Source organism: Anas acuta, chromosome 5 (assembly GCF_963932015.1).
Source record: "Anas acuta chromosome 5, bAnaAcu1.1, whole genome shotgun sequence".
NCBI lineage: Eukaryota > Metazoa > Chordata > Aves > Anseriformes > Anatidae > Anas > Anas acuta.
The window spans coordinates 33717228-33738783 of record NC_088983.1 but is presented as its reverse complement, the minus strand read 5'-3'; the positions used below and the strand labels follow the sequence as shown (position 1 = coordinate 33738783).

The window sequence follows — 21556 nt, the reverse complement described above, 5'->3', positions numbered from 1 at the left end:
CTTGAAACAATAAAAGTTTAATTTTCAGCTTCAAACAAACAAACAAGAAACAACTCAGCCACCACCACACTTGACCAGTCCCTTTCTTCAGCAGGCTGGCACAAATGAAAGCAACTGCAATGCCTACAACTCTTACAGCGATTCACAAAGGAAAACAATGGTAATTTCCTCCCTCACCGTTTTCTCAGTTTACTTCTACACTTCTATTTTGAAATAGTGTTTTTGTGCACAATACCACAGTGGCATTTCATGGCCTACCACATGATTTACTTTTGCCTCACAGCAGTTTCTCATTTTTAATACTCAGATTTTTCCCCAGCCCCACATCTGAAGTTAACTCACATTTTTTTTTTGACAATTCATTATGCTGAAATGACTACAATGAAGCAGAACATGAACAGCTTTGTTCTAACACAGGGGATGACAAGCAGCAAGCGCAACACTGGCAGGAACCACTCCACACCTAGACCCAACATACAGTACTTGGTCTTGAACAACATCTTTGCTCTCAGAGGCAACCTCCAACCGGCAGCAGGGGCAGCATGGTATGGGAAGAGATTGCACCAGAGAAAGAGCCTGGATGTAACAGGCATACATTTTTAACAGCCCCTCTACTATTCTTTTCCTGCAGCTTCCCCAGCGGGATGCATTAGACCATGCACACATTGCAGGCTATGCTTCCTCTTACTTTGTTGAGGGCAGGGAGGATTGGTTTTATATTCAGTCCCTTAAAGCCCTTCTGATCTGTTCAAAACATTGAATAGCGATTTTCTTTGAAAACCCAGACAGTGACACCTATCATTACTTCCTAATGAAAAAACAATTTAGCCTCATTTTTTGCAAGGGTAACCTTCCCTACATAAAAGCAAAAAGATCCACAAAAACAAAACAAAACAAAACACAAAGAGCCTACCTGAATGGGGCTCTGTAGCTGACACTACTGTTGAGGGCACTGGGTTTCCAGCAACAGCTGACAGTGTAATAGGAATAGTAGAGTTGGTAAGGATTCCCTTTACTTGGACAGGAACTGTTGATCCTGGCAGCTGAATCATCACAGAAGCAATACCTTATCCAAAAAAAGGGGGAGGGGGATGGGGTGGAAACAAGATCCTTTCAGACACACAAGTCAAGCTTGGAAATAAAAGCCTTACAATTCTATGCAAGACTTGACACTGTAATACCACCTGAAAGTGGTAAAAAATAGAAATACAAAGTGGTTAGATAATTAAGAGATCTTCCCTATGTTCTTTCTCTTGCCTCGAGTTTCTTTAGAGTTCCCACCTCCTTCAGTAAAAACTGAACAGATTGTACTTACCTGTTGATAAACTGGCCATTTGACTTAATCATTTCAAGTTTCTTTTATCAATGAGGTTCTACCTCACTAGGTTTCAAAGAATGAAAAATTAAAAGAAAAACTAAAGAACAAGTTATTCTGTAAACTGTAAACATTAGTGAATAGCCCGGTATTTTCAATAGCATGTTCTCAATGATCATACCTGGCTGTGCTGTCACAGTGGTGGTGGCAGCTCGAGGCTTTAGCTCAGCCTGCAAGAGTGTGGAAGGAACAGCTGCTACCTGCCCTGGTACCAGGGGGCTCTTCAGCGTAAGCACCTGCCCCTGTGGAGTCATCACTAGGCTTGCAGCAGTCAGTGTGAGCGAGGGGGAGATGTCCTCTGTAAAAAAGAAACATGTAAATCAGCAATTTATTTTGGCATAGCACCCTTGATGGCAAACAACATCCTGCAATCCAGCATCAAGCACAGGTGTGCAAGATGCTCCGACTAAAAGGTTTGTGAGCCCAAGATATGAAAGCTGCTACAGAAGCTACACAGGCTTCAGGAACCTGATCTATGCAGCTAGAACCAGTCTGTACTGCCTTTTCATGCACTATAATATAATCTTAACCTTTCAGAGTGGCATCCTGATCAAATATCACAGCAGTCTTGGTGAAATTACAAGGGGACTTTGTTCAGTCAAAGAATGGAAAGAAATTTTCACACCACATCCAAATTCTGATGCCAAACTTCCCCTGGACTGGACAAAAACAAGGCTTGGGGAACCAAAACAATCAGTTGTTTATAAAAGCTGAAGACCACTTCAAGATCTATGATTACCAAAACAAATAAACATCACCAGATTGCTACAGAGTATTATAGTGGTAAAAATACGAAAGGTTGGATTTATGCAATTCTTTTGTGCCTTCCTAGGTGAGAAAGTCTCTGTAAACATCAATTACTTCTCTGCAAATTCCCAGCACCAAAAATTTCTCAAGTGTCTGACAATTCTATCCTTTAATTTAAAAGCAAATCTTCTTCCACCTCTATAACCAGCTAAATCTACTCCAGCAGCTGCAGTATTCTCAGGGTTGAGCTTCCGTCTTTGAGTCAGCAGTAAAGAACCACCAATTCCTACAGGATTGCAGTGAAACTCCATGAGGCTGAAGACCAACTAAATAGCAACGCATTTTTCATCATTCTGAAAGTCGTGTTCATCTGAAGACCTCAGCGGTACTAGCCTCCTATATACTGAAAGCAAATGTTTTCCATACCTCTTGGATAGACACTTTCTGGTCCTTTACTTAATTCTGCTTCAAGAAGTAAGCTGCCTGCAGAAGCAGTCTAACTGTTTTGCCCTCCCATGGGATGCTCCTGCAATGTCTTCTTTCCCTTTATATGAAAGGTACATCATTTTTAGCCCACCTGTGGCATGGCTTCCTTTTTTGGCAAGTATCAATGGCTTGCCTCTTCTATTTGTCATAGCCGCTTTGACCAGGTCTCTGGATTGAAGACAAGATGCTTCTTGCTGTGTGGTAGCAGTTGAGGTTACAACAGATTCTGCTGGCTGTTTCTTCTTTTTTTGTGCTTCTACGGCTTTTTGTTTGGCGTACATATATTCTAGCTTCTTTAGGACAACCTCTTCTGTCTTCCCTACATAAAAATTATCATAGAATCATAGAAGTTGGAAGAGACCCACAAGGATCATCACATCAGTATTAATCTATCTTCAAAGCTAAAGAACCGAAAATCTCACATTGACACCATCCAACTACTTTACAGTAGAAAGCCCCCTCCTGTAAATAGCATACTTTAAAAAAAAAAAAGTATTTATTCCAAGACATTTTTTCCCTTCAGAAGCATCCATGCATTGAATAACTTAAACACAACTTTGATAAGCAAAAATCAGCTTAGAAGAGCACTAGTTCTTATTGAAAATACCCACAGCTGTGGAGAAAAATCTCACATCTTTCCTAATGCTAACTATTATTAACAGACAAAATGTTACTTTCGCGTTGTATGAAATTTCTTGGACTGATGAGCCCTGTTACTCCAATTACTTTTAAAGGAAAACTTGCCTACAGTTTACCACTATTTAACGTCACCATTTTTGTATCAAAACAAGATTTTACACATTGTATGTTTCCTGTAGATGCTCACAATTTGTTATGACTGAAGTTGAAATAGCTACACTGACTTGTTTCCTACTTAGAGTTCAGGCTCTAAGATGACAGCCTATCTTTAACTAAGTTTACCTTTACCTAACCTCCCAGAAAGACAAAATCAATGTCACGTGGGTCTTCAAATCCCCCCATGAGCAGAAGCTCAGAATTTATCACAATTCTGTTTTGTGGACAGAGCTGCCTCCTACATCTGGACACTACTGGCCCTATTTTTCAGAAAAACAACACACACAGTTATTTGCAATGTTCATCAAAGAGTCAGAGGTTTTGAAACTGATCAAGAACATAACTGTACATACTTCTGAAGCACTGAGCAGAAAAGCTGTTTAAGGAAGTGACCAATGATGTAATGAAGTTTTTTTCTCACTAAAACGTACCCTACACACAGGAACCCAAGCCTGTGGTTTGCAGCACCGAGATCATTCTATGCTTCCTTTAGGCATACAGGAAAATAAAAGCATTTCTTATCAGCATGAGTGTATCGCTGAGTCAGAGCCTGGCAGGTCTTCATCTGGCGTCAAGAGTCTAAATTTTAAGTGAACATTAATGACTCACCCAGACCCACAGAAAATTACTCTCTCTCACCCTTGAAAGCCTTTTTATTTCATTATTCTAGCTAGTTTGTACCCAAAAAACAGTCTCACCTGAAAGCGTGGATACTTTCCGAATCAAAGTATCCTGTTTACGTGCCAGTAAATTCTTCTGTCCAGTAAGTTTATCTGCCTGATCGGTCAATGCCTGAATTTCATCAAATGCCTAAAAAAAAGTCAGGGAAATAATTTATAAACCAACAATACACAGAATAATAAAATACTTTTCCTTCCAAGAAATCTTTATGAAATTTATTTTCATTATCATGAGAAAGTAAGACTTTGAGAAAGGATGTGAAAAGCAGACTGTGTAAATACAGATTTCCCTAAACACAGGCTGAAAAGTGATAAACATCTTGGTCATCCTTCCTCCAAAGTTCTGCTGTTTTAAAGAAAAAAAGTACTTTTATGCCACAATTTTAAGGTACAGCTGATAAGCATAATTATACATCTACAACTGATGTTTTATTTCCTGTCATTTGCATCTTTACAATTAAGTATTTTATGCATGTCAGTATAATACTTAGTGAAATGTTATCTTCTCCTGCATTAACCAAGATGTCTTCTGCATATTTCAAAAACTGCCTGGATTTACGCAGTAAACCACTGGGGAATTAAGATGTAAACTTCCATGGATAAATTCACAAAGGATACAAGGAGAGGGCTAATCTGAACACATGCATCTGTGGCACCAAGATTAAGCTTTTGAGAATACAAGTTGTTTCATGTGTTGTTTTATTCTACAGTCCTGTAAAGGTGCCTGAAGTTCTCTGCTGAATATCACACACTCACTCAAAGACTTCAGACCACTGACTACTGCAGGCTGCACAGCATCACAGAAGGTGAAAGGGAGATGAGAGGCTCTTCCCTGTGACAATGACTTGAAGAGCTGAAGGAGAGAAGCTGGCAGTGTCCACCCCCAGTGTTGAGGTAATTGCTGGAGAGAGGGCAGGATGGAAGCTGGTGACTTCTGAGTGGGGGGCATGAATCCAGGATACCGTGGAGCAACTGCCAAAGCTGGTCCAGCCCTCTGACTAATAGCCCCTGCTCCTAACTCCATGTGGGTACACACAATGCTGCTAGGGAAAACCTGGACAGTACCAGAAGTGACCACAGAGCTCTGGGGGCAGCAGGCAAGGGTGTGGGAACCCAGGTGGAGTTCTCTTTAATCCTGCCAGTAAGCAGAAAGGCTGTGGGGAGGAGAGCACTGATGGTACAAATCAGTAACTGCCTTCAGAACTGGTGCTAGCAAAAGGGTTTTGGCATAGAATCACAGAATTTATAGGTAGGAAGAGACCTCAAGATCATCGAGTCCAACCTCTAACCTAACACAAACAGTCCCCACTAAACCATATCCCTAAGCTCTACATCTAAACGTCTTTTAAAGACTTCCAGGGATGGTGACTCCACCACTTCCCTGGGCAGCCTGTTCCAATGTCTAACAACCCTTAAGCATCTGTGACTATGGAACCCAGCTGCTTGGAATAAACAGGATCTGCCTCACTAAGGGGCACAAATACATTTTTGCCAGCAGAATGGCTGAACTAATAAGGAGGGTTTTAATCTGCAAATGATAGGGTAAACAGCAAATAACTAGCAGCCCTGTGCGTCATGGACAGGGCTGCTGAACAAAGGACATAGGAGGATGTGATGGGGAGGAATCACAAAATGGGGTTTAAATGGTGTCTGCACCTCCAGCATTTGCATGTAGGTAAGGATGTTCCTACAAAGGCGCCATTATGGAGAAATTCCCCAACCCCCCTTTCTAGGAACTCAACATGCAGCAGTGCCTCTTTTAAAGGTCTGTACACTACGGGGTAACTTCCTTCTCCAAGTGACAGAAGAGCCAACAAAGGGACATGCTGTGCTGGACCTCATACTCCCCAACAAGGAGCTTGTTGGGAATGTGAAGGTCAAATCAACCTTGGCTGCCGTCACCATGAGACGGTGGTGTTCAGGATCCTGATCACAGGAGGAGTATGAAAAGCAAGTTCACAACCCTGGACTTTAGGAGAGCAGACTCTGACCTCTTTAAAGATCTGCTTGAAAGAGTCCCATAGGATAAGGCCCAGGAGGGTAGAGGAGGTCAGGAAAGCTGGTTAATATTCAAGGATCACCTCCTCCAAGCTCAAGAGCAGTCTAATAAAGAGGTAGTTGGGCAAAAATGCCAGGATGCCTGCATGGATGAACTAGAAGCTCCTAGGCAAACTCATAATACTTACTTGCTTGAGAATGTAGCATTTGGAGACCTTGGGAAGATTGTGCAACCCCAGAGCTCTCTTCAACTTGTCAAAGAGATCTCTCATTTCATTACGCCGCCGGCGTTCATTTGCTGTGTGTGTCTGGCGGTAATGAGCAAAGGCTTCTTCCTCTGTCTTCTGCTTTCTGCTCCAGATTTGAGGATTCTGCTGGAGAAGCAACCATATTAACCAGTTTAAAGAACAAAGGTAATCTAACAGCACACAATATTCAAAACACATGCTTGATTTGCAATGTTTCAACAGACACCTGAAGATTTCATGTTGTGCTATTCAGCTATGGTCTTCATGAAAGCTTGGTGTCAGAAGCACAAGCAAGAAGCATGAAATGCTGACCCACAAGAAATGACCAACATAATCACATCAACCTTAAAAGAAAAGATCATGAGCAGCCCTTTCTATTCATGAGCTTTCAGGTTTTGCAATGCAAAGCTACTTAGTTAAGCCACAGTATTACAGCAAAATCACACATTTGAGCCCAATGTTTTTGTTTTGTAAAAAAAGTCTACTAATAAGTGAAATGATTTCATCAAATACAGGACACATTTTTTTTCCCTGGAGTTAAACTGTTTTCATTTCTATTTTGTTTCATGGGTACATATAAATAGAGGCCAACAGACATTGCAGATACAAAAGACGCCATGGATATTGATCACTACAGACATCTACCAAGAAACAGAAGTGTTGACAGACTCTGATGTCAAGTTTCTTTGTTAAAATGTCCACAAAGGTTGACAGGTAATAATTACTTATTTCTACAGGTTAGAAGATTTGTTATTTCATAATTATTCTTACAGGTTTTGTATTATTATGGTATTTATTTCATGACAAAGTATTACTTAAAAAGTCTTAATGTGTTTTTGACATCATTCACAGGTCCAGTGATAACACTTCTGAGCCTGCTGGACTCAGGAGGGATCTCAAGGCTGACTCCTGAAGCCTGGCTCTTGACACCCACTTTGTCCTCACAGGCAGAATGAGCTCATTATGGCTCTAACTGCATCAGCTCTTCTGTTGGGTGTCAGATTCTTTTTAAGGAAGGGTCTCATACCATAATCTCAAGAGGAGAGTACAAGGAGAAAGCAAGGCAGGCAGAGCATCCTGTAACCCATCTTTATCTCAGCCAAAAACATACGTACCGGCCCGCTCCAATGTACAAGGTGTACAACAGGCTCACACCCCACCCTCACAGCAGGTAGCTCTGTACCTGATTTCAACTACATCACTGTTAGTTACCATGGACAGTTAGTGAAACAGGCTTCAAAGCAACCCGAAAATACAGCACAAGCCTCAGAAGGACTGCAAGGAGTTTGGGTTTGAAAGGCTTCTGCATTGTCTTTAACTTGCCTGAGAGCACATCATTTAAACTACTGTTTTCAGAAATCCTTTGCCCAGCACTGCAGTCTACATAAACCTACGTACTGGCTTCTTAGGCACATAAAAGCATTTCTCACTTGTTTATTACTTCATGTGTGCTGTAGAAGTTATTTATACCAAGAACACAACACTTAAGAAAATGTAGTAGTAAGTAAGAGGTAGATGTTCCTCCTGTACATAGAGTTGAATACAAAACCCACTGATGCCAGTGGCAGTCCTTTTTTTTTTTTAAAAAAAAAAAATAAAAAATTTGGACTGAGCCCCTTCCCCCACCTATGCATACTCGTTTCTTGCATTTAATAATAAATACACAGAAGATAAATAAATTGCATTAGAGTCGCACTTGAGATGAAAGTTTATCTTTAAAATGGAGATGTGATACCAAAAGGAAAGAGGAGAGCATATACCTTCATAGGACTTTCTGATATTTTTTCATCCGAAGAATTAGGAGCATGGTATCTGGAAGAAAGGTAAAAAGTTTTTCCCAACACTACTCATCTCATGCACTCTATCCTCATTAAGTATATTCCAGCCTAGTATTGCTCATTTTTATCCCTTTAAATTAACTTTTCCTTGCAACTACATGAAAGCAGGATACTGTTGAGCTTTCTCAAGGAAGTGAACTCTAGCTTCAATGCCATCATCCTGGAAAAAAAAAAAATCAGCTGTTCTGAAAGCTATAAAATTATCCCACAGTGCAAGCAACAAACTATTTCACGACGTGTCAAACAGTAAATTCTGCCTCTGACTGTTAATTGTAGAATGCATCTCTCTTCCGATTTTGGATAGTGTTTTAGCTTTTTATCATTTTATCACGTTTAGCTAATTAAAAAAAAGACAACAAAACAAACCAACATAGATTCAGTACAGGTGACAGAGCAATCCCTCCCCCACCAAGAACAACCTACCAAAATCCTCACATTTATTACTATCCTAAAACATAAAAACAGCTTCCTTGCATTACTTCTCAGCAGCTTGAAGAAAACAAAGAACAATACACATTAGAGAGAATTATTTTCACAAAACATCTAATTTCCTCCCTGAAGGATCTTGACAACTTACAAAGAACAGCAAAGTAGCTCTCTAAGATAAAAGCTGAGATGTGTCTTTGGAGAAAAAAATTGAAACATCTGGGTGGGAGGTATATAATGGCACCAACCAGATTTTTTTTTTTTTTTTTTTTTTTTTAAGTTTCTACCAAAAAAAGCTCTTCAAACATCAGTAACTAAGGATACAACGTTCCCCATTTTTTTAATAGAATAGAGAAAAAGCTATGACCATCTTTACATACGTTAAGCAAACAATGCTTTTACTTTTCATTCTCTCATTATAAATGCAAGTGCAGCAGCAGCAACAACAACAACTACTAAAAAACAGAACCAAAAAGAGCCAAGCTATCCAACCGTGGCAGACTATATACAAATAAGAAAAGGCTTTCTTTGCTGCGGCAGTGGTCCCAATGTCAAAGCTTTCATTTTACAGGATCAGGGATTAAGCCAATGACCACTCCTGCCTAGAAATAACAAAACTACCAGCCAGAATAAACAAAACAGAAGCTTGCAAAAATTTAAGACCAATGTGACTCTGCTCGCATTCAGTTTGCGGGAAGGGAGGCAATTCACTCCAATATTTTACATTACAAGACACATATCCTTATGAACAAATCAATTAAAGGGGAAAAAAAAAAAAAGGCTAAAACCTCACGTCTATTCTTAGTTCTGGCAGCCCCATCCTCACAGACACTGGAAAGCACCAGTGCTCAGGAAGACCTGACGCAATCCGTGCTTTATCTTACCATTACATTAAACCTGTTGTTAACGGGTTCATTCAGTGTCAGGTCATCAATAAAATACAGAACTGTAGTGCTCTCCAGAGATGCTTACTTCTCTTTGGAAGGTCGGATATTAGCAGCTGTGGCCTTCAGACGGGCAATGTTAATCTTCTCTGAAAGCTCCTCCACGGTCTCAATGTCCACCTGCTCGTCATCCTCACTGTATTCACACGCATCCTGGAACAGTTTTTGTTTTGTTTTTTAAAATGAGTATCTGCTTAGCAATAGAGCTCAGGCCAAAACAGTTTCACTTCAGTCTCAAAAGAGATTACATTATAACATTAAGAACCATTACAGAAACAACCTCTCCAGCTATACTGGCCAATAAACAGTGCTAAAGCAGATGGTTATTTTAACTGTCACCTCTAGGAATTCCTCCCACTAGCAACTGTGCAAAGCGAATTTCAGTAAGGGCAAAATCTGCCATTGATGCTTTTACTATTGGTCTGATGAAAAACTTTCACAGGGCAGAGCTTTCCTGCCTACGTTTTCAAACAAGATTTAACTCCCTTTACAATATCCTACTGTACACTGGCTAACTAACATTATCTCCTCATGAGTTGAAGTAGTTACCACCTTGGCAATGGTCTCTCACACGTAAGACAGCACCAGACAGGACATCACAGAACCAGGCTTCTTTGGGTCAGAAAGAAAACTGCTTACATGATAAAGACTGCAATTTCAGTTCTTTGCAAAAAGCTGACCTGTAATTATTTCAAATATTTAAGACATTTTGGAAAGTATTTTTTCTCTATGCTCTCCTGACACAGAAAACTTGCTAATCATCTGTGGAGACAGAGAACCACTGCAGTGATATGAGTTAAATATCAACCTTGTGGCCATGTGCAGTACCAGGTTATCCTCCCCCCAAACAAATCAAGCCTTACCCAAGCAATTTTTAATCATTTTTTATTAAAGTTTTTAAATATTACAATGTCTACGCTGCTTCACTGATTACAAAATGCAGAACTCCTTCTCCTTCAGAAGAAAACGTAATTATACCTCCATTCTGTACTCCATTTCACCCAGTTCCCTCAACTACCCCATCTTGTCCTCCTATTCTTTTGTTCTGTCTTTCCTTCCTTCTCTATGTCTTTTCTTTCTTTCTTTTGGGGAGCTGCAATCTTCTTCTCTGAACTGAATACTTACCTGAAATTGATGCAAACAGTTAATAAAAAAAAAACAACACTAGAGTGCAGAACATGAAAAAAGGCAATATGCAATATTGTACCAGCAGAAGGCCTCTAGTAAATGCTTTTTGTGGTACTGATTATTATCTGCAACTCATTAGTGATACCGCACAGTAACACTGCTGTTCTAAGAAGCTCTTATTAGAAAGGAAAAAGCATTGCACTTACTCAGCTGGCCACAGATAAGGCTAGATACAGCACTGTAACAAAAACAGTAAAAGACAAGAACAACCTAAATTATCACACAAGCATAACTAACTTGGTATTCATGATGCATCCTTCCAATTATCAGTCATGAAATTAAGCCTGTGAAATCTGCAGCTATGTTAACTGAAAGGCACTCAGTCTAACACCAGAAGCAACCCTTTGCTGGTCATTTCCTCTTTGACAGAGGAACAGGATCCCTAATGTCCCAGTATGTGATACAGCAAAGAACAACAAGAAAACTGCCTCCTTAGTTATCGACAATACATTAATGACCACTACTGTCAATTAATGCTGCCAGAGAAAATTATCTTTTTTTCCTTTTTCTTTCTTTCTTTTTTTTTTTTAAGAAACCAAATTTGAATAACACATCATCTCCCATGGCTGTGTGATAGAGGCCATAGAAAACAGCATCAGTTTGAAAAACTAAGTTTGCCCTCCTATATCAAACGCTATGCTGGGGATGTAGCCTTTAGTAAAGTATATAGTGTGTGTGTATATATAAAGAGTAAATATAATGGTATCTACAGATATGCACACATTACTGCCTGTAGAATCTTCTAGTCTTAAACTGAATGAAGTCACGTAACATCCCCTGCCATGAAATCACTCTCAAATATTCCCAAATCTTCCATCACCTTCTACTGATGATGTCATTAGGAGTTGTACAAAGTGTTGGTAGTATAAAGCCTATGTAGAAGGAGTTATAAACTTCTAAACTCACTTCTGGAGAAGCTGACACCTCCTGTACTGAAGAAGTATCAAGATATTACTGCTGAAAGAAAGAAAGGTGATGCTCAGCTTAGCAGCTATAGCTGATCCAGATCCGAACAGAAAAGCATTGTTGCTTTTACATGTTGCTGTGCACACTCCCCAGTCATCAATCTCTATGCTTGCAAAATATCTCACCTTTGAACCAGAGAAGCGCAAGGAGAGTGAAGGTGGGTGAGAAATGACTAGCCTTAGAGAGCAATCGCACACATTCTTTCAAAAATCTCTTTTCCAAAGCACTGACTGAATTTAAAGACACCATTTGTCCCTGCCTATGAAAGCACCTTTGGTACCTGGTGGGTTCAGTACTCAGAAAGAAGTTATTTTATTATTACTACTGGGGTTTCTTGTAACTTTTTTCACAGAGCAGCTACACATCTATACAATGCTGATACAGTTCCTGTTGTAAAGGGAGCAGCATGGAGGTAAACCAAATTCTGATCTGAATTTGGAAGCATGGTACTGGCATTGGCAGAAGCTTAAGCAATTACTGTTTCTCTCTATGCATAAAAGCCCATAAAACCCTTACTTGTTCCAGGTTTTAGGTATCCACCCACAAAACAAGACTTGTTAGTACTGGGACGAAGCAGAGCACAGAGAAAAAGAACCGTCTTTACCAAGGAAGCAGTACACCACTTTGAACTTGAGAGGCCAGTCAGGAGCTGCACGTTACCACCGCTGCCTTGAGACACCGCATGCCTGGGACCTAGGGAGGCCCCACCAAACACCGCTTGTCTACATCCACTTGCAGTCTAGATCCAGAACTCATCCGTGGAAATTGTAACCAATGTTAAAAGTCCATTGCATTTCAGCATAGGTATTTCAGCAACTTTCAGACACTGGCAGTGAACAGGACGCAGCTTTGTTTCATGTTTGTTGAGTGGGTCTATGTGCTTCCAGAAACTAAGTTCTTCTATACAAAAATCTCACTAGGAGACTATCATTTATCCAAGCGGCCAGCAATTTTTCAGTAGCTCCTCACACTTCAATATCCAGTTCCAGTGAACAAGAACCACCATTTTTAATTTTTTTTCTTCAAAACAAATCATTTTGTTCTTAAGGCAGACGCATCCCATTTGCCTTTAAGTCATTTCTGCAGCAAGCCAGAACTACATATCCAGCTTCCCCACTGAAGAGCCAAGTGACTCGCTTGTACAAGGTCACAGAACAGAAGAACATGAACTTGAAACTGAAATTAAGGTCTACTAACTGGGAATAGGGGAGGGAAGGGCAAGCAAAGAAAAAAACACACACACACAAAAAAACAATTAACACGTTGGAAGATACTAAAATTATACTGTCTCCTCAGAAGTAGAGTTTCTGTGGAGCTCCAACAGGAGATGTGAACAGGCAGCATAGCTGCTTCCACAGCTTTTATTTTTATCCTCCCCAGGGCCTGATGAGAGAAGGAAAAGCTCACCATCATAAAGCCAGAGGAAAGAACTGGCTGGACAAAAATTACACAAACAAAAATGTTATTTAAATTACAGAACTACTGAACTCAATGACATTATGTTGAAACCATTACAAGTGTAAGAGGTTTAACTTCATTTTAACAGGCCACATTTTAAAACAGCACAGTTTTATTTCATGATACATAGAGCACTTATTCTTTCTTGCTACTTTGTCATGCACAAAGCTTCCCCTGTTGCTGTAAGCCTCCTGGTATCCTCTCTAGCTTTCCCATTTTATAGAGTATCACGGCTGTGATTCGACAGGCAAGAGATGCAAACAGTTTCACTTAACAGGGAAGAACTCCTCTGCCTAACGTACACCTAGGCATCATTTCACTGCAGGGAAGGGCATATCACAGGGTACTTCCGAAGACAGAAGAAACAGGAAATTAACTTCTGCCATAAACACCATCCTGGTCAAGCTTTTGAGCACTGACAGGTTACCCTGGGGTAATCAAAGGGTTGATATGTCATTACCCAGCTAGAGCTGTTCTCACAGTGGAATTTTCTACATGTTACCATACCAAAAAAAAAAAAAAAACAAATGGTACTCAAAGCCTGAGGCACGGTATATTTTTTCATAGAAGACAGGTGAAAAGACTGAGGTAAAAAGTTGAGGCAAAAAGTCACTGCCCACCAAGAACTTCACATCTTGAAATTTACAAATCCTATATGTGGACAGATGTAAACCAAGAAACACTTCATTTCCCTTCTGACTTCTAACAACAAAGGGAAAATGCTTCAGGATGGCCAATCTTCCCCCTTCACCTTTTTCTGACTTCCTGATAACACAAAAACCATCACAACTGCGTAGGACCTCTGAAGTCCATTTCTTACGTTAGGCACTGAGACCTGCTATACCTACACAAATCCTACCAACCCTTCATAGGCCTCCCCCTGCCCATAGCTTAGCATGGCTTCTTGTCACGTTTCAACTTCTGAAGTGCTTGTGGAAGCCCCACCCTCCTGATGCTGGTCCTTCCACAGTCCTGCAGTTCACAGACTCACAGAATGGGTCGGGTTGGAAGGGACCATAAAGACCACCCATTTCCAGACCCCCTGCCATGGGCAGGGACACCTGGTTGCTCAAAGGCCCATCCAACCTGGCCTTGAATGCTTCCAGGGATGGGGCAACTACAACCTCTCTGGGCAACCTGTTCCTGTGCCTCACCATCCTCATAAGTAATGAATTTCTTTCTAATACCTGCTTTAAATCTACCCTCTCTAAGTTTAAAACTCCAATCTTGACCTCTCTTTTATGTTCTTCTGCTTGGGTGAGCAACAAGCCCAGCAACGCATCTCTTCTGGTTGGGCTTTCTATCACCTGTACTAGGAAGCTATCCTCAACACACTCCAGTAATTACAAGACTTCTAAATGCCTTTGAGCTTACAAAATACCCTAAGGAAAGAGGACACGAAAGGAACAATCCTGCACTAAAATGAAAATCCAAAGTTGCTACAGAAATGTCAGCATTTTTCCCCTCTCTGCACTTCAGTGCCTGTTTCTAAACACTCTTCATCTGTTTGTTCCTGGCAATCTACATCCCTACTACTGGTTCCTGCAAACTGCCTGATGGCAGAGGGTCTTCAGTGACAGAGATGAGAAAGAAGGAGGGCAGGTAACAACAGATGTGTGTACAAATTACCCTGGGAGATGCCTCGTTTCTGGATCAGCCCTCCCCTCTGCAGTGTCTGCAGATCTCATGTGTGGTCTGTATCAAAAGCTCAGAACACGTTAGAGGTTGTTAAAACTTACATCACCCACAAATACGTCACTTGAACCTTATTAAACTTACAGTGTTATAAACATTCATAATGGTTCGTCATAATTTTAACTTTCAGCTTCGAAAAAGAAGGATTGAAAACCACAGAGTTTCAACAACACAGAAAGCAAGAAACTTGCCAGACACAGCAGCTATGTTTAGACTAGCAAATTAAAGAAGGCTATAGGACTCTATTATCTGTAGCATTAAACTACAAAAACAACCCCTGACATGGTTTTGGCTCATGCCACCAAGTACTCATGTGAACTATTCAGTTTGTGACAGCCCAGGCCAAGCAGCCATTCCCAACAGGCCCTTTGTGTGCAATTCTTATGCCTTGAAGAACAAGAGGTTAACGTCACGTCCCAACCATCCACTTGAACTTGTTCTGACATCGATTAGTTTGCTTACACAGATATACTAAAAAGATTTTATTCAAACCAAACCCCAGAGGATCTAGGCTTTTCTTGATGCAGTCTAAGGGAGGAAGTGCAAAAGAGCAAAGATACCATTTTAAGGACCTCTTTTTCATGAACGGAGGAGGAGTGTGCAGGAGTCTCTTAAGTACATCAAGTTACCACCAAGTAAGAAGTTGATGCAAGGAGCATCACGTGCAAAACAAGGAAGTCACCACTGCAGTGAAAACCACATGGAGTAAGGTATTTAAAATAAAATAAAACAAAAAAACAACAACAAAAAAGCCAAAACCACAGTAATAACTACTATACAGGTCAGTAGCAATTATCCTGACTCACTGGAGATTTTTTTGGCTGGTTGGTTGTTTTTTTCAATGGCTATTTCCTGAGCAACTAAGACCAGTCCAGACCCCAAACTAGTGAAAGAGCTGTCACCAGGATTTCCAACAAGTAAGAGTGTTAGTGGCCATGCATTCACACTTCGCTTCTGTGTTGGTACCAGCCTAATGTAACAGAAAAACTTTGCTAATGATCTGTTCATACAGACTGACTTCACCCAGTCTGACAGACAATACCAGTGCTGCCTGCCTTGTAAGCACTATGCTGATAGAAGAGTGCAAATGGTCTATAAGCAAAGCACACTCTTACCGTTGCTTCAGGCACTACCTGAAGCTCTGCGATAACCTGAGGGTTCTCTCCTATTCAGAAGGCCTGCTAAACAACCTGCTTCTCTTGGGAGTTTCTAGGAAATTCCCTAAGCTTTTTCTCCCTTTCCAGCAGTGCCTCCCCAGTAAGCCTTTTTATGCAAAACAAGCTGATATTTAATACAACTTGGAAAGAGGGGATAAGAAGCCTGAGCCAAAGAACAAGTACCTGCTACCCAACTACACAGAGCTTCCCAACTAGCATGGGTAAACATCAGGAGGTTCGCTGCAATGATGAAAATGCAAATGCTCTTGGATACCTCACCTCTTATCAGAGGAGCACTTCAACCATTTATTTCTGAATGGCCTGAAGGTCTCCAGTTGAAGATCCTCAAGTTGATCTCCACTTTGGATAATAGCATTCTAGTGTACTTCTCCCTTGAAAGAGAAAGACCCTGGCACCTCTCTCCCAAAGGAGCACTGAAGTAGTTTGACAAACCATCTTCTCATTAACAAGGACTGCACTTAGGCATCTGTAGTCCTTTGTAGTGGACTGCTCCTCTGAATGCAATACGGGGTCCTTGCAACCATTAGAATCAGGGTAAATGCTGCCTAACAATTGTTAGCAATTCATTGTCATGGGACTGCCTCCTCTAATTACTGTAATTTTTTGTTGAGGGAGATGTTTGCTCAGATCTGTAAAGTGCTCCTTAGAAATCTTCTCTACGCTTGCCAATCATCGAGTCATATTAATCACAAAGCTTGAGAATAACTCATAGCGCTGAACAGCTCCAACTCTTCTGATGTCCTTTAGCCAGAGTGATCTTAGAAGCAGTGCCACAGACACAAATGAAAAAGGCTCAAGAATAATCTTCTTTCATAGTCTGTTCCTACTTTAGTTAAGTGTTTTCAGACCACTAGTAACAACTGCCAGGTTGTACACGCTAACAGTCTGCATCCTGACCCTATTCATATTCCACACAAACTTCGACTTCTCCACGATCATATACATTTAGTATGCTAATTCCTCCATTAATTTTGACCAGAAAAGCTCGTTACTCCTCGGCTCCAACCGTAATTCCCTAATTGTAAGGGCTACCATTACTTAAGGAAGGGAGTGAAAGGAAGCAGTAAGGATCACCTCAAGGTTCCAAGGGAAAAAAAAACAAAGAGAACTTGCTTCGCTCCCCAGCTGACTCACCAGACAAACCTCTCAACTGAAAAATTAGAGAGCCGCTCATTAGCGATGCGCCTGCACCCCAAGCTATTCCAAGCAAGCAAACTATTGGGTGGTGAACTTCAGTGCTCTGCTAGACACAGCACACGGGGGCGTTTCAGGCAGTTGGTATCCCAAGGACATAACATGAAGAGAGCAAAGATAGATACCAACACACCCACTGTTTCTTCCTCTTATATGCAACGGATCGTAATAGCAATGGGCCACCCTCCTCATGAAATAACAACCAGCAGACCTTAGGAGCACAGGAAGGAGAGCAGTCAAGCAAGAAGTACTTTCCACATTCTGTTAATCTACTGAAGAGATCTTCGTACGGAAGATCTTCAGTAAAGAACTGCTTACCTAAAATCCTCTCAAACTGCGGGCTTCCCGACTGCTTCAAGCCTTTTTGAGAAAAACATGATCTTACTAATAAGCTCCTTATTTTCAAGTCATCTCCCAGTGAAAAAGAATAGAGACTTACATATTTAGACTGAAGACTGAATTCTCTATTAGACATTTGACATGCTAACCCAACCTGCAGGCAGCATACACTAACGAACCAAGAATTCACCCAAATTCCAGACTGCTTTTAAAGTCCTCTTCAAGATCTCGTTCCTCTGCTTTGCCGCTCCAGAAACAAAGGTAGCTTAGTCAAGTTTCTGTGAGCTTATAGTGAAGACACAGCCTTACAGGCTTTACCAAACAGCATTAATCATTTCTAAAACCTACAAAGCAAATAACTTGAAAAACAAATGCTTCTTAGAAGCTCTGATAATTAATCATCTGTTTGCAGGATAGAAGAAAAGTCTTTAAAACATCAACCATGATAACAGGCTATTCTGTGACCAAGACCTATTATTATCTTCTGCTGGTAAACCCACAGAATATTCAGACTACCCTGTCTGAGAAGTTTATCAGGCATCTGGCACATACTAACTGTGGATCTCTAACCAAGACAGCAACAGCTCAGTTTTGTAATTTGCAAGAGCTTCCACAAATCACAGCTGCTTTAATTTTCCTCACCATCATGCAGCTGCAATGTTATCATCCTGCCTGAAATTAGTGAGCCGGAATATCGAATCATTAGTCAATTTTTCTAAAAGTTAAATACAATGTATTCTCTAAAAGCCATGGGTGCTGTCTTAACTGAGTTAATCTGGACATGGTTAGAAGAGGAAGAAAGCAAATTGTGTTTCCAACCAGGAGAGACGAATTAATAGAAAAGGACTAAAGGAATTCGCTATTTTCAAAATTCTGAAGACACTAACATAATCTCTCCTATTTCAATTCATTTGCTCTTCAATTCGTCTCCAGTTTTACCCTTCTCTTTCCATTTTTATCTTATCCCAAGAAAATATTTATTATGTCCATTTGCATCACTTAGAAAATCACACCTTCACACTGTTTTAGTAACAATGCACTGTTTCTTAAGCCACATACCAATATATCAGAAAAGTAGTTACATGCAGGATTGTTTTCTTTTAACTTCTGGGTGAAATTTGATGGAAATTCTACAAGCATTAAAGTCTAAAGACATCTTACCTATATTACCCTTTATTTTGTGACTTCTACAGCAGTTTTTTTACTGAAGATGGAACAACAGCTTTCAACACTACCTAAATGTATTGCTAAACTTCGAGAGGAGTTTAAGGAGCAATTCAAACTTTCCTTCCATAAGCAAACACTAACTATTAAGGGCTAAAAAAATTAGAAGGAAACAGCTCAAAATAGCAGAACTACTAGACTAGCAACTACATTTTCAAATCTTATGCCATATTAGGAGGAACCAAGCTGCTTGAGTCAATACAATAGGTAGACAATATGAACAGTTCTTTAACAGCTTTTTCAATGTAACTCGTCATCTGAGAAACAGTTTCTAAAAGGCCACTAAAATGCTACCTATATTAATATGCAAGTAATAAGAAAGAAGAAACATTTTTGCTTGGAACCCATCTCAATATTATTTTTTTTTTAAAGAAGCCAAAGCCCAGAACACATCACACTGCGTCTTTGGAATCCATGAATTTAGACATGTTAGATGGACAATTAAAAAAAATTATCCCTTCATGAATAGTTAAATACTTACCACTTTTTCAACATCTATTTCCTCTTCACTTGGGAAATCCGAAGCCCCATCCAGAATCTCATCAGCAGAATCATCAGTTTTTTCATCCTCCTCATCATCTTCATATTCTTCCTCTTCCATATAATCAGCAGGTGTATCAACAGGGGGCATTCCACCCTTTTTGTGACGCTTGGGTTCCTGTGCCCTCTGTTCTGGTGTCAGGAAGTCACCTTTATCTGATCTGTCAGCTTTGTTGTCTGCCTCACTTTTGTTTTCTAAAGCAGGTGCAATGCTGGATATTTTGCTCCAAGAACTGTTGGCATGTATTACAATGTCTTTAACCATTTTCATTTCTTCCTGAGAATCAACAGCACCTTGTTCTTTGTTGTTACTATTTTCCTGCGTGGCTGTGTTTGTTTTGCCTTCCTCAGTATTTACTGCCTTTATTTCTCCCTGCTCTTTTGCAGAACTCGTTTCAGACTTGCTTCCGTTTTTCGCTCCTAAGCTTTCTGCTTCTGTAGAGCCCTTGTGCTGCTTTCTTTCCATTTCTGGCTGTACAGCATCACGCTGGCATTCTTTTTTACTGTGAGGCAGTTCAGTCCCTCTCTGTTCCTTCTTGTTCTCCAGCTGTGTGTCTTGCTCTTGTTGACTCTGCGACTGCCCAGAACTTGACTTGTTGTTCTCCTTCATCTGTGCATCGCCTTCCTGCTCTTTAACTGGTTTCTCTTCCTGTTCAGCAGGCATTTGTGCCTTGTTCTTCAGCTGTGCAGTCTCCTGATTACTGAGACCCTGTGGATGTGCACTATCCAGAGGACCAGCTACAGACCGATCTGATGATCCACAAATGGTTTCAGAGTTAGTTGAAGTAGTCTCCACTACAGTTTCAGAATGGACAGAACTATCTTTCTCATCAGTCACTACTTCATTTTCCTCATCGTTTGGCTTTTCACTGATGTACGAATGGTCAGATGATATGACATCTGTGGAAACATCATGCTGAAGAGAGGATTCATCACAAGAGCTGTCAAGAGCCTTTGCATCCTTTTCCACTGTCTCTAACACGGTGGAATTTTTACCAGGTGTGACTGTGCCAGACACTGGCTCTTCAACATTATTTGGCTGGCTTACTGACACCTCATTTTCTTCTTGTTTGCTATCTGACACTGTGACCTCAGACTCCGTAACTTCAACTTCCTCTGAGCGCAAAGGCTTCCCCGTCTCCTTCTGCTGAGCAGCACCTGAGTCATCTTTCTGGCTTATTTTCTGGGAATCCTTCTTCATCTGAAGAGATGCAAAATGGTGAAGAATGGAGTTTGGCACAGTCTTCTGTCCTGGGAGCTGAAGTAAAGCAAAGCTACCAGATTGTAAAGGGATGAGATTAGCAGTTGAAGCTGGCAGAACACCTGAGCTGCACGTTATTTTTGATTCCGAGGCTGTTTGATTTGTCATGTTGCTGGCAGCAGGAGGAGAGATCCTCAGAGTCAGAGTGCCTGCTTGTGACACAAAACTTGTTACTGAAGGAAGAACAGAGGATGCTTGAGTGACTAGATTAGACGTAGGGGATAACTTGGGTCCTGCAGTTTGTGAAGCTGGATTTGTGGCAGGAGAAGTGGAAGACACAGAGGAAGGAGACAGAGGTGATTCAGGCAGCTTAGCAGGTGCAGGCAACCGAATTCCTACAACAGATCCTGTGAAGAAAAGAAAGTATCAACATATACTTCCCCACATCATTTTTTTCTTTCAGTTTTAGCATTTGATGCTGTACCAGAAGTAGCCAGCCTTCTCAAGGATGACAATGTAATGAGGTGTTTTAACATTTTCTCAGTACTGCATAAAAAAAATATAAACTGTTGAATTTTTATACAGAACACCCCAATAAAATACATGAGGTGGCTACTTTAGAATTAACAGACTTACTATTAAGTTTTAGCTTTTTTTTTTTTTAAATGAAAAAAGCACTGCATTTAGTTGAGGCTCCATTCATTTCATTCTTTCCCATTTACTGGAAAAAAGGGAAACTGTGGATTTTTCTTAAATAAGCACAGAGAATACTGCTTAATTATGTTTTTCACTCCCAGAAAGAGACTTCTACAGAGGAAAAACTATGACAAGATTATGTCATTATACCCCTATATTTTTTCACCTTAATTAACTCTTTGGCGCATTTTATTAGATTCCCAACTGGGAATTCCATTTAAAACACAGTGGAAAAATATGACCACTGGCAGCTAGCCTCTGGTAACACCAAAAACCCCTGATCAGAAAGGATCTTCAATGCACTTTTTGGCTGGTTCTTCTTCACAACTCACGCTCAGAC

General features: G+C 40.5%; 1 protein-coding gene across 14 annotated transcripts in view; it reads right to left on the bottom strand.

The window, feature by feature from the left end:
* The window catches only part of MGA (MAX dimerization protein MGA), a 64711-nt gene that overhangs the window by 5437 nt on the left and 37718 nt on the right, over window positions 1–21556 (bottom strand). For 7 of the 14 annotated variants that reach the window (XM_068683904.1, XM_068683907.1, XM_068683898.1 and 4 more), the window contains 8 exons: window positions 19261–20927; window positions 9566–9690; window positions 8090–8141; window positions 6270–6455; window positions 4102–4213; window positions 2700–2927; window positions 1497–1673; window positions 914–1066 (listed from right to left, as the gene is read on the bottom strand). In XM_068683904.1, coding sequence (XP_068540005.1) covers window positions 914–1066; window positions 1497–1673; window positions 2700–2927; window positions 4102–4213; window positions 6270–6455; window positions 8090–8141; window positions 9566–9690; window positions 19261–20927 — 2700 coding nt within the window. Of the gene's footprint in view, window positions 1–913; window positions 1067–1496; window positions 1674–2699; window positions 2928–4101; window positions 4214–6269; window positions 6456–8089; window positions 8142–9565; window positions 9691–19260; window positions 20928–21556 lie in introns of those variants that run through there. The other 7 variants (XM_068683897.1, XM_068683903.1, XM_068683899.1 and 4 more) reach the window with 7 other exon arrangements.